At 57.8% G+C, this 11,609-nt stretch overlaps 1 protein-coding gene across 2 annotated transcripts in view; it reads right to left on the bottom strand.

The window, feature by feature from the left end:
• The window catches only part of DNHD1 (dynein heavy chain domain 1), a 44,980-nt gene that overhangs the window by 970 nt on the left and 32,401 nt on the right, over positions 1 to 11,609 (bottom strand). The window contains exons 27-42 of one of the 2 annotated variants that reach the window (XM_088668893.1): positions 11,379 to 11,583; positions 9,141 to 9,243; positions 7,883 to 8,032; positions 7,576 to 7,758; positions 5,379 to 5,810; positions 4,827 to 5,268; positions 4,594 to 4,740; positions 4,285 to 4,470; positions 3,700 to 3,878; positions 2,635 to 3,600; positions 2,381 to 2,552; positions 2,204 to 2,290; positions 1,710 to 1,911; positions 1,300 to 1,391; positions 1,060 to 1,212; positions 62 to 789 (exon numbers count right to left, since the gene is read on the bottom strand). In XM_088668893.1, the coding sequence (XP_088525019.1) occupies positions 62 to 789; positions 1,060 to 1,212; positions 1,300 to 1,391; positions 1,710 to 1,911; positions 2,204 to 2,290; positions 2,381 to 2,552; positions 2,635 to 3,600; positions 3,700 to 3,878; positions 4,285 to 4,470; positions 4,594 to 4,740; positions 4,827 to 5,268; positions 5,379 to 5,810; positions 7,576 to 7,758; positions 7,883 to 8,032; positions 9,141 to 9,243; positions 11,379 to 11,583 (4,427 nt within the window). Of the gene's footprint in view, positions 1 to 61; positions 790 to 1,059; positions 1,392 to 1,709; positions 1,912 to 2,203; positions 2,291 to 2,380; positions 2,553 to 2,634; positions 3,601 to 3,699; positions 3,879 to 4,284; positions 4,471 to 4,593; positions 4,741 to 4,826; positions 5,269 to 5,378; positions 5,811 to 7,575; positions 7,759 to 7,882; positions 8,033 to 9,140; positions 9,244 to 11,378; positions 11,584 to 11,609 lie in introns of both variants that reach the window. The other variant, XM_088668892.1, reaches the window with a different exon arrangement.

Raw genomic sequence — 11,609 nt, 5'->3', positions numbered from 1 at the left:
GGGACCGGGGCTGCTGTGCTTGCTTGCCCCTGTGCCCAACCCCAGGCCCGCCCTCCCCTACCTGTTGGTGCAGCTGGTAGCGGTGAAGCTCCTGCCTCTCCACGCGAGCCCTCTCTTGCAGCACGGCCAGGAGGAGGCGGCGGGGCTGGTGGAAGGCAGCCAGCTGGTAGTGCGCCACGAGCGACCCGCTGATGGAGCCCAGGTAGCTGCAGAGGAGCTGGGTCCGCTGCTGGAGCGTCTGCAGCCAGGCCTGGGGGGTCTGGGGGCTGGTCAGGGCGTAGGGCCGCCAGGGGCTGGGCAGGCAGCCCTGCTTCAGGTGGTAGAGGATGGTGCTACAGCGGCGGGAGGAGCAGGGCTCCCCCTGCAGGTGCTCTTGGGCGCAGCACAGGTCCCGGCCCACTTGCTTGAGCAGGGCCAGGAGGATGCCCGCCTCCTCCAGCAGGAAGCGCTGCAGGGGGCGCGGCTTGGGGCGGGCCTGCCCTTGCGGGGGGCACCCCTTCCAGCCCACCTCCCAGCCACACTCGGTCAGCTGCTCCTGCAGCTCCTGCACCAGCTGGCTCCCGTCCCGCAGCAGCTGCTCCAGGGCTTCTGTGGGCGGGCGGCAGGGGGCCCTCCGGGGCTGCCACAGGCCCTGGGAGGCCTGCAAGGCCGACAGCAAGGCCTGGCTCCGCTCGGCCAGCATCCGCTGCTGCAGCGCGCTGCACAGGCCGATCCCGGCAGGCTCCATGGGGCTGGACAGCTGCTCGATGCTGGCCTGGGTGGCGGCCGCCGCCTCCTCATCACTGTTCCCTACAGGATACAAGGAAAGGGAGGGGGATCAGGAGGGGGACGCGGCTGCTGTAGGAGAGCACCCAGCGCCAAAGGCCCACCGGCAGGCTCTTCCCAGCGCTCTTCAGAGACATTAGCCAATTCTTGATGAGCCGCATAATGGCCACACTCTGCCGCCACAGCTGGAGGAAGCAAGACTTCCAAACCCTCGTTGCCGGAAACCGCTCTTGTGCTTGAGTCCGGCTTGCGGGTTTCCTGCAGTGAGAACAGGCTCTTTTGATCTTCTCTCACCTGGGTTGGGGCAGCCGACGACTGTGGCCACGAGCTGCTGGAGGCTGGAGGGTGGCTGCAGGGGGGAGGCAGGAGCCAAACAGGCCTGGCACAGGCTCTGCACCACTTGGGCATCACCGCTGTCCAGGACATGGCCCCCATAGAGCATGGTCCCTGCAGGGGCAGAAGAGCCAGCCGTGTTCAGGAGGGGGCCTTCAAGGCCTTGGCTCTTGAACCCCTCATTCAGCCCTGTTTCCATACCGGCCAGCTCCTGCAGGGCTTCCTGGCCTCCGTCTGTTAGGCAGCTCAGCCTCTCCTGGATTCTGAGCCCGGCCAACACTTCCCCGTGGCTCCTGCAAGGGCAACACAATCTCGGGCATAGAGCAGAGTCAGAGCAAAAACCACACTCCCGGCTTTGTGGCTGGACAGAAGCCTGCCAGAGGGAGGACCATCTTGCTCCGCCCCCTCCCCTTGCAGCCAGCAGCCCCCTCCGTGGCAACCCTTGGGCAAGGACTGGTTTGTTAGCCCACACAGGCAGCTCCAAGAGCAGGGGAAGAATGGGGAGCCCACAGGTGGCGATTCAGGGTGCTTTCCAAGTTGCATAAAGTGGAGGAGGCGTTTCCAAGCTTTTTGCCTCGCTGCTGGACAGGGCAAGCCCTTCCTTCACTCACCACAGGTATGTCTCTGCCTGGGTCCACTGGGCATAGTTCTGCCTGTAGAGCAGGACCCCATAGAGGGCGAGGAGGGGCAGCCGCTGCTCTGTGTCTAGTTTCTGGGTTTGCCCCTGCAGCCAGTAGTGGCTGCGTGCCAGGATGCCCTTCAGCTCCAGTGGCATATCGCAGAAGAGGGAGGTGGCACTGCGCTTCAGGAGTCCTGTTGGCGTAGAAGAGAATCAAGCACCGCAGCCGAGGCCGGGAGGGAGAGTAAGGACAGCTGCTGCCCTTGGCCTCCAAGGCCATCAGAAGTGGCTCAGCTTCTGTTTCTCCTGCAGAGGAAGGCCCTGTGGCAGAGCCAGCGGCACTGGGAGGGAGCCCAGACAACAATGAGCAAGAGGGAGGGGGTCCCTGGGAGAGAGAGGTGCAAAGGGCGGGCAGGGTGTGGAGAAGGCCCTCTGGCCGTGCCCGCCTGCGGCACCAGCCTCCCTCCCTACTCCCTGGCCTGGTACCTGGCATAGAATGAGGGGCGTCGGCTGCAGTGATGAGCCACAGGCGGAACTTGGTGTGGATCTCGAGGCCTCCCCCTGAGACCTTGCCTGTGCAGAAAGGGCAAGGTGAGAGGGGCTTTGGCCGGGGGGGGGGGGGAGGGAGAGGGAGACACCTCCTGCTTCTTCCGTCTGCCTCACCTGAGGATTTCACCAACTCGTCCAGCAGCTGCAGCAAGTCGGGGTCCCAGTGCTCCTGGAGGTGGCAGTTGGTCAAGACCAGCCACTTGCCTCTTTTGCTGCAGATGGGCAGCGTCCGCCAAACCCGCTTGCAGGCATCTGGGGTGCCAACGGAGAGGACTACCACATTTCCCTGCAGGGGATGGTGCCTGGTTACTTGCTGTGTCCCCCCAGAGGGACCCAACTGACACCTGCACCCGTTGCCCCCGTCTCACCCCTCGTCCCCGCTGGGTGGCCATCTGCTGGATCCAGAGGAGCGGGTGCATGAAGGAGCCTGGTGAGCTGGCCGAGGGCGTGTGGAAGATGATGGGTTTGTTGGCCCGGCTGTAGGAGTACGGGTAGGTGATGGCCATTTCCTCGGTGAGAGACCAGCCCAGCAAGCAGGTGGTGAGGGCCGAGATCACGCTGCTCATGGCAGTAGGACGCAAGATGCGCCACAGGATGGCCCGCTGGAAAGGCCTGAGGTGGGCGTGGCTGGGGCACAGAGCCAGCCCCACCATGGTGGAGGGCAGGCGGAAGTACTCCTGCCACTGGGCGGCCTGCCCAGCCAGGGAGGCCTGCAGCCCCTGGAACCCAGGAACGTTCTCCAGCAAGCCGCACTCCTCCCAGGCCTCGGCGCTCACCCAGGTGGGGCAAGGCACCCTGACCTGCGGCTGCAGAAGCTCCTTGGCCGCTGGCTCCTGCAGGCCCTGGCAAAAGACCAGCCACTCCAGCGGGGTGATCTCCCCAGAGACCTTCAGCGTGGCCACAGCCCCCAGGAAGAGGTAGAGAAGGCGGTCCATCTCCCGCAGGCAGGGCACCGCCTCGGTGAGGAAGTGGTGGAGCACAGCCTTGCTGAGCTCCAGGAGGCGGGACTCCAGCGACTGCTGCTTGGTCGTCTCCTGGTGCTTGGTGGAGAGCAGGGCCTGGCGCACGCGGGCCATGCAGATGCTGCTGGGGAAGCTGTAGGAGGGGTGGAGGCGGCAGACCTGCTGGAGGGCCAGGTGCAGGGCCACGCCCAGGCGGGGCACCGTCCGGTACTTGTTGCACAGCGCCGCCTGGTCCTGGTGCTGGGAGACCATGTGCTGGTGGGTGGCATGCAGGGCCTGGATCTGCGTCTGCAGCAGCCGCACCATCGGCATGAAGTTCTCCTCCTCCAGCAGAGAGCGCTGCGGCTGGGCAATCAAGGCCACCAGCTCCTCCTGCGGGGAAGAGCCACGGGGGGGGGGGGGCTGGGCTGAGCAGCCTCTCCACTGCTGCCCCACCTGCCCCACGCCAAGCCACAGGAGCCCCTGCCTCACCTCCGTGGCCTCCAGCTTCCCCTCCAGCTGCAGGACCCCAAACTGCAAGGCCTGCTGGTTCTTCAGGATCTCCTTCCGCTCGGCCCGCAGGACCTCCACCAGAAGCTGCTCCTCCAGCGCCTCCTGGCTGAGGCTGAGGTCAATCACGTTCAGGCTCTTGAGAAGCTCATGGTCCACCTCTGCAAAGAGGAGGAGGAGCCAGGCGGGAGGGAGGGAGGGCCCAGCCATCCCAGTCACCCACCTGCCTGCCCCCCTCCACCGATGGCTGGCTACAGGGTGGCTCTTGTCCCCCACACACACTTTGGGGAACCCAAGTAGGTCGCTGCCGTGTTTTGAGAGCACAGTTTCCAATCCCTATGCTGGGGGAGAATCTAGCTTTGCTTCCACCCGCAGCAACTGGAAGTTTCCAAAGCCTCTCACCCTCTGAGGGGGGAGCCGGGCATCGCTGTCAGGGTGAGCAGCGAATGACTGAGCAGCGAGTGACTGAGCCGCCTCCACCCACCTCGTCTTTTAAAGCCATCCAAGTGTGTGGCTGCTTTGGGGAGTGAATTCCACTTGGGGAAGGCACCTCCCTCCCTCCCTTACCTGCAGCCAAAGCCTCCAGAGGCAGCTCTGTGCACAGGTAGAGCCGGAAGGAGGTGGGCACCAGCACCGCGTCCTCCATGGACTCGGAGTGGAGGGCACCTCGGAACGATTCCTTCTGCATCAGCTGCTGGAGGGCTGGGCACCAGGGGACGTTCTTCTCAAAGTCCATCAGCAGCACCGGGATGCCTGTGAGGAGGTGGGAGCCAAGCAGCACATTGGCCTGAGCTCCCGGAGGACGGTGCTGCTGAGAGGGAACTGCACCCTCCCCGGGGGCTGCCAACTGCAGGGACACCCCCTTCCTCCGCTTACCATGGCAGGCTGCGTTGCATAGGTTCTGCTCCAGGTCTGGGTCTGTGAGCGACAGGATCTCCAGGTTGTCTTCTGCGATCTCTTCGGAGCTGCCCTGCTCTACCATATCCGGCACCAGCTCAGAGATGGCAAAGGCCTGAGAATCCTCTGTAAAGAGGGGTTGGGTGAGAAGCTACCCGCAGGCAAGGCCATGGGCCTGACTCCCGCCCACCCACCCTGCACTCCCCACTCACCCTCTTCCAACGCTTTGGATGTCAGCAGCCAGACACAGGCCTGCTTGTCAGGGTCCACCAGCAGAGGCCAGCGATGAGCCTGCGTGTGGGTGCTGGAGAGCAGGATCATGCCAACCAGGCGGCTGCTGGGGTCCTTGGGCTTGTGGACTCGATCCCAGAGACGCTGCTCTGGAGGAGAGCTGAGCAGGGACACCAGTTCCAGGGGCTGTTGCACAGCCAGCAGCACATCGCTGGGGGAGGCTGGGCCAGGGCAGGGCAGCTCCTTCTGCAGGAGCCACCTCACGTCGTCTGGCCCGAGGGGGCCCCAAGCCCCGGCACACACCGCTTGCCACTTCTCCAGCAGCTCCTCCCGCCGCTGCGGAGGGAATGGGCCCAGGTAGGAGAGGCTGGCTGCAGCGAGGAGGGCATCGCCATAGACGGTAGTGCGGTGGGATTCCAGGTTCTAGGAAGGAAAGCAGAGGTGCCAGCGGGCTGAGTCTGGGAGAACAGCACCCTCGGCTCGCAGGGCGTGGAGGGAGGGACAAGGGTGGACATGCAGGCAGCCCCTCTTACCCTTGTGACAGTTGTCCAGTTGGCCATGTGCTCGGCCACAGAGCTCTCGACAGTGGTGGCCTCCTCTTTGGCCTGCAGGGACTGGGTGAGCTGGTGCATCAGCTTCTCCTGGCGCTCCTTCTTCTGCTTCAGCTCCTTGATGCGCAGTTGGGTGGCATCTCTCAGGTACTCCGCGTGCAGGCGCCTGTCGCCCAGCTCCATCTTCTCTGTGTTGATCTGGGCGTCACAGTACTTTAGCCGGGCCATGGTCGGCTGCCAGTCGAGCAGGGCCCAGTGGTACCAGTAGGTGGCCGAGATCCACTGGAAGAGGGCGGCGGCAGCCTGGCTGGCGTTGCAGATGTTGGCCTTAGAGATGTGCTCTTGAGTCACAGCCCGGCCCAGGGCCTCAAAGAGCTCTGTGGGGAGGCTGTCCTTGGGGTAGAAGACAAGGTCCTGGAGGGGGGAGCAGAGGGAATGGGACCCTTGCCTGACTTTTTCACCAAGGAATGGGGTGCATTTCTTTACCTCTCTTCTGCCACAAGAAACACAAGGCTGCTTGTACAGTATTAAAATGCCCCAAGCTAAAACAAACAAACCCACAGTTGCTTACAATGAATATGAGCCAAAGGGGAGCACCTTCTCCAGCAGGTTCCAGAAGCACCCAGGGGGGCTGGGGGGGCCTTCCAGCCTGTCCACATCCCCAGCTCCTGCACATGGCCTCTCCTCTCTCTGACTTCCCTGCCCACTCCAGAGAGGCCCCTAGCAGCCCCGTGCAGAAATGAATTGCATTTGCCATTTCCCCTCCCATTCACCCAGTTTGGAGAGGTCTGTTTGGAGCTCTTCACAATCTCTACTTGTTTTAACAACTCTGAATAGTTTAGTATTGTCTGCAGACTTGGCCACCCCACTGCTGAGCTCTAACTCTGAGTCATTTGTGTGCAAGTTTAAAAGCTCATGTCCCGATCCTGATCCTTGGGGGACTTGACTTTACACATGAATTTGTTCAGAGAACAGACCATCTATTCTAGTCTTACTCTTTGCTTCCTATGATTCAACCAATTCCATAGGCCCAAGAGGACTTCGCCTCTTACTCCTTGACTGCTAAGCTTAATCAGGAGTCTTTGATGAGGGACTATATCAAAAGCTTTTTGAACCTTTAGGTGCACAATGTTGACTGGATGAGCCCCATCTATATACTCTGATTATTTGTTCTGGGCTACACTCTCAGCTCCTGTGGGCTTCTCTGTTCTTGGGTGCAGCCCTCCTTGAAAACCAAACCATAAAGATTAAACTCATCAGAAGAAATAAAGCAAATACCATGCAAGGTCACAGCATTTGAAAAATGAATTACTAACCAGAGATGTGTAAGCATTTACTGTTAACAACCAGCATGTATCAGAAAGCAACAGAAAGAAAAGAAATTGGAGACAAAAATGGTTCAACAGAAATGACTGAACCTAACAGATATATCCAAAATACAGTAAGAATTGTTCTTGATCTCTCTCACTTTCTTGCAGAGGAGGGGGGAGAACTCTGTTGCAACAGAAAAATAAAGATCTGCCTTGCTTTCACTGGATCCTGCCTCCATCCACTCTCCTCCGATTGATCATGACTTGAGGGGACTCAAGAGTCCCTTGGGGAACTGAGGAGCAAAAGGCAAGCCTCACTTTTTCTACAACCCTTGAGGGATAATTTTATATATACTGTACAGTATAATGTTTTCTTCCTGAAGGATATTTTCCATGCTTCGTGAGGACTGCAGTATCTCTGTTATGCTCAATTACTTTCCTGTTCTCTTACTGTGGCTGATGGTTTCTGGTTTTATCCACTGGTAAAGGTAAAGAGATCCCTGACCATTAGGTCCAGTCGTGACCGACTCTGGGGTTGTGCGCTCATCTCGCGTTATTGGCCGAGGGAGCTGGCGTACAGCTTCCAGGTCATGTGGCCAGCATGACAAAGCCGCTTCTGGCGAACCAGAGCAGCGCACGGATACCCTGTTTATCCACTGGTAGTTCCATGCTAATCAAATGCACATTTTCTGTTTCGCTAGCCATGCCTCCCCACCCCCTCCCAGGAGGAAACAGGCTGCTTTTGCTCCTCCCTTTGTCAAGGACTTGGCACAGCTGGAACAGCCTCTTGGTCTTGGCCAGGGTCTCTCTCTTCCCAGGCGGGCCAGCCCCAACAGCACAGGAGCCGCAGGAAGGGCTCTGGGCCTCACCTCAAAGAAGTTGTCCCTGTTGAGGAGCAGCTTTGCATTCTCCCAGCCCGGCTCCTGCTCAAACATCAGGCAGAGGATGTCCGTCACCATGACCACAGTCGCAGGAGGCTGGCGATAGCTGCGCAGCTCCTCAATGTCCTGCTGCCGCAGCATTGCCAGGGCCTCCTTGTAGTCCTTGTTCACCTGAGATGTGGGGGGGCAAAGGCTCCATGTTGGAGGGCTTTCAGGCTGGGCTCTCCTCACCTGCCCCCCTCTGCCACCCTCCAGATGACTGAGCAAGACCTTCCTCCCCCCCATGCCCCCATACCTTCTTCATGGCCAGCTCCCTCCCCTTCTCCAGAGCATCCCGCTCCTTGGTAAGTGCATCAATGCGCGCTTCATACAGCTCACACTCCTTCTCCTGCTGCTTCAGCACCTCCTGCTCCCGCTCCACCTCCCGCTGACTGCAGATCACTTGCTGCGAGGGAAGGAGGATGGGGGGAGTGAAGGGAGGCCATCCTAAGCCCACCAACCCCCTAAACCGCAGCAGGATCGCCAGGACAACTTGCAGGGGCACCCAAAACACCTGGCTGCTGCTTGTCTGCATAAAAGAAGTCTTCAAGAGTGCTTCCACAGATGTGTCATCTGCCCCATCAGCAGCCAGGATGCGACCTTCAGTGCTAGCTGGAACTTCTGGACCAAGCTCACAGGCAACACCTCATTGCAGTAGTCTAGTCTCAAGGTTACCAACATGTGGGCTGCGGTGGCTGGATCATCCAGATATGCTTGTAGCTAGCAGGTCAAAGGCATTCCTAGCCAGTTGCTGGAGCCTCTACTGACAAATGTACCCAGCAGTAGCCCAAGCTTTGCATCTGCTCTTTCAGAGAGAGGGCAGCCCTGCCCAGAACAGGCAACTGATCTGTCTCTTGGGCATGGAAACCTTCCCACAGAGTCTCTGTCTCCCCAAGATTCAAACACCCAACATGCTGTGAGCCAGGTTTGCCTCTATGGTTTGTCCAACTCCACTTTCTATATTTCTAACCCTCCACAATGGAATGGGATAAAAGATGGTTTCCCCTTTCTTCCTGACTCCATTCTGAATATCCAAATCTTATTTACAAGCCTTGCCCTGTTCCCAGCTTCCTTTCAAATCCCTCCTTCCTACAGTTCCTTCTGCTCCAGTAAATTGGTCAGAAGAGGCGGCTGTGATGGAGAAGACTCTCTGGGCAGCCTCTCCTTGTGAATCATCGAATCCTAGAGTTGGAAGAGACCACAAGGGCCATCCAGTCCAACCCCCTGCCAAGCAGGAAACACCATCAAAGCATTCCTGACAGATGGCTGTCAAGCCTCCACTTAAAGACTTCCACCTCTGCACAAAACCCAGCTGGTGGGGAAAGGCAGCCCTAGGCAGACACCTCCTTGCCTTACTCTTGCTCTGCCGTTGGGGCAAAATGGGCTTCCTTCACTTGCATATGGCACCCAGTGAATTCCAGGTGCTTTATAAATGTCAGGCCAGCTGGGAGCTGGGAGAGTTTCAAGCAGGCAGTCAGCAACTGAGCGGAAGACGATTGGCCGGCCTGACTCACCTCCTTGATCTTCACCAGCTTCAGCTGCAGGAAGCGGACGTCCCGTGTGTGCTCCTGCTGCTTCATGCTCACTTCCCCCATCTTGTGCAGGGCCATCTTCATCCTGCAGGTGGGAAAACCACCCCCATGAGGATGCACACAGAGGGGGTCTGGGGCACAGGACTCAGGGGTCCAACACCCACCCAGCTCTGCCAGTTAATCTGGTTGCCTGAAGTCCCTTCATGGGATGCCTAAGACAGATGCGTGCGCCCTCTGAACCAGGAATGCCTACAGAGAATACAACTTGGGGGGGGGGCTACTTAAGTTCCTCTCAATGGGTTGGGGATGCTATCCATAGTTCTTGGCTGATTGTCAGAAGGCAACTCTTGCTTCCCTTCAAGGGAACAAAGGTCTTTCAAGTAAACTCAGCTATCCTGTGAATCAAAGTCCTGCAAAATACTAACAGATGGACCTTCTCCATCACCCTACCTGGCCCTTTTTAATTTTTTTAATTTTTTTATTTATGCATTTTTCAATATACATTATATACATTCATATTTACATCCTATCAAATCCTATGTGGACTTCCCAACCTACCTTTCCTTGACAGCCTGTTACACATTCTTATGTTTGTTATATCTCCATTTATTATCTACTCCAGAGGTTTTCAACTTTTGGGGGTCCACAGCTCCCTTGACCAACTACCTTCTATCTGTGGCACCCCTGTGGAGTTCAGGAGCCCAGTTATGCCACCCCTTGCCTCACCCTTTTTGAACACCCTCCCTTGTGGACTCTTCCCTCAGCCTCCTCTCCTTGAGAGTCCAGAGGGGCAGCAGCTGCCACTGCCCCTCTGAGCCATAAGAGAGGTGCTTCTTCACACTGCCCCACAAGGGCCTTAGTGGCCCAACGGAGACAGGCCAAAGCTGAATGTGAGGCCAGCACCTTACCTTGGGAGGCAGCAGCAAACACAAGAACAGCCAGCACAGCACAGCACAGCACAGCACAGAGCCTGCCTGCCTGCCTGCCTGCCCCCCCACTTGTCTGTCCATTCCCAACAACATGGGCTGGTTGGCTGGCTGGGCTCCTTCACCCACTTGCTTGCTTACTCCAAGGAGCCTCAGCTCCTTGCAACCAGCAGCCCCTGACCAACCCCAGGGACACCATCCTCCTGTAGAGCTTATAGCCAGGGCTGCTGCAACAAACAGTCATGCAAGCCTTTGGGAGGCAGAGATGTGAGGGGGCATCAGAGGAGGAACGGAAGGAAAGAGGGGCAGAGGCCAGGGTTGCCTGTGGCACCCCAACCATCATTCAAGGCACCCCGGGTGCTACGGCGCACTGGTTGAAAACCCATGATCTACTCTTTTCTCCTTCTATCCATAACCCTTCCTTTTGTTTGCAGCTGCTCACATATTAATCACTGCTGGTAAATTTATCTTGATATCACATTGTTTTAAATATCCCTCAAATTGCTCACACTCGCTTGTTACTATCTTTCCATCTATATTTCTTATCTTGGCCATTATGCTTGCTAGTTGGATATATTCTATTAGTTTAAGTAGCCATTGGTCCTTGGTCGGGACAGCTTTCCCTTTTAGCTGTGGTTAAATCACTGAGCCTAGGGCTTGCTGATCAGAAGGTCGGCGGTTCGAATCCCTGTGACGGGGTGAGCTCCCGTTGCTCGGTCCCAGCTCCTGCCAACCTAGCAGTTCGAAAGCATATCAAAATGCAAGTAGATAAATAGGAACCGCTACAGCGGGAAGGTAAACGGCGTTTCCATGTGCTGCTCTGGTTTGCCAGAAGCGGCTTTGTCATGCTGGCCACATCACCTGGAAGCTATACGCCGGCTCCCTCGGCCAATAATGCGAGATGAGCGCGCAACCCCAGAGTCGGTCACGACTGGACCTAATGGTCAGGGGTCCCTTTACCTTTACCTTTATTCTTACAGCATATTGATTGTACACTCAATCTGCTGCTACACTCAATATGCCAGAATGTTTGGGAAACTTGTGGCACTCCACAGCCCGAGCCCCAGAACCAAGAAACAAACTCCCCGTATTAGCCAAGAAACGCATTGCTTTCCAGTAGTGACTGAGTAGGGGTGGCGCCCCCATAACAGGACCTCCAAATCCCACCTGCTTGAGCTGCTCCAGTATGACAGTGTCATGCTCCTGGCCCCACCCCAGGCAGCAACATGGCTGCACTCAGGATCCTTACCTGAAGTCCCAGGAAGTGAAAACTGAGTGGAAGAGCCACACTCACCGATCCAGCTGCTTGATATTCTTCTCCTGCAGATTGCTCAACAGCAGTAGGAAGGTGTCAAGGAAATCCAGGAAAGTCTTTGGGCTGATGAGGGGGATGTGGGCAGCCAGGGAAGTGATGTGTGCCATGGTGCACCAATGGATCAGGGAGGCAGCATTGGCCGTGCGCTGCATCACGTCCTTGAGGTCATGCACCGACGTCAGCACTAACAACAGAGAATGGACAGATATG

The sequence above is a fragment of the Zootoca vivipara genome, chromosome 4 (genome assembly GCF_965207765.1).
Source record: "Zootoca vivipara chromosome 4, rZooViv2.hap1.1, whole genome shotgun sequence".
In the NCBI taxonomy this organism is placed as follows: Eukaryota; Metazoa; Chordata; class Lepidosauria; order Squamata; family Lacertidae; genus Zootoca; species Zootoca vivipara.
The sequence above is the reverse complement of the archived record's forward strand: the minus strand, read 5'-3'. Positions and strand labels throughout refer to the sequence as shown.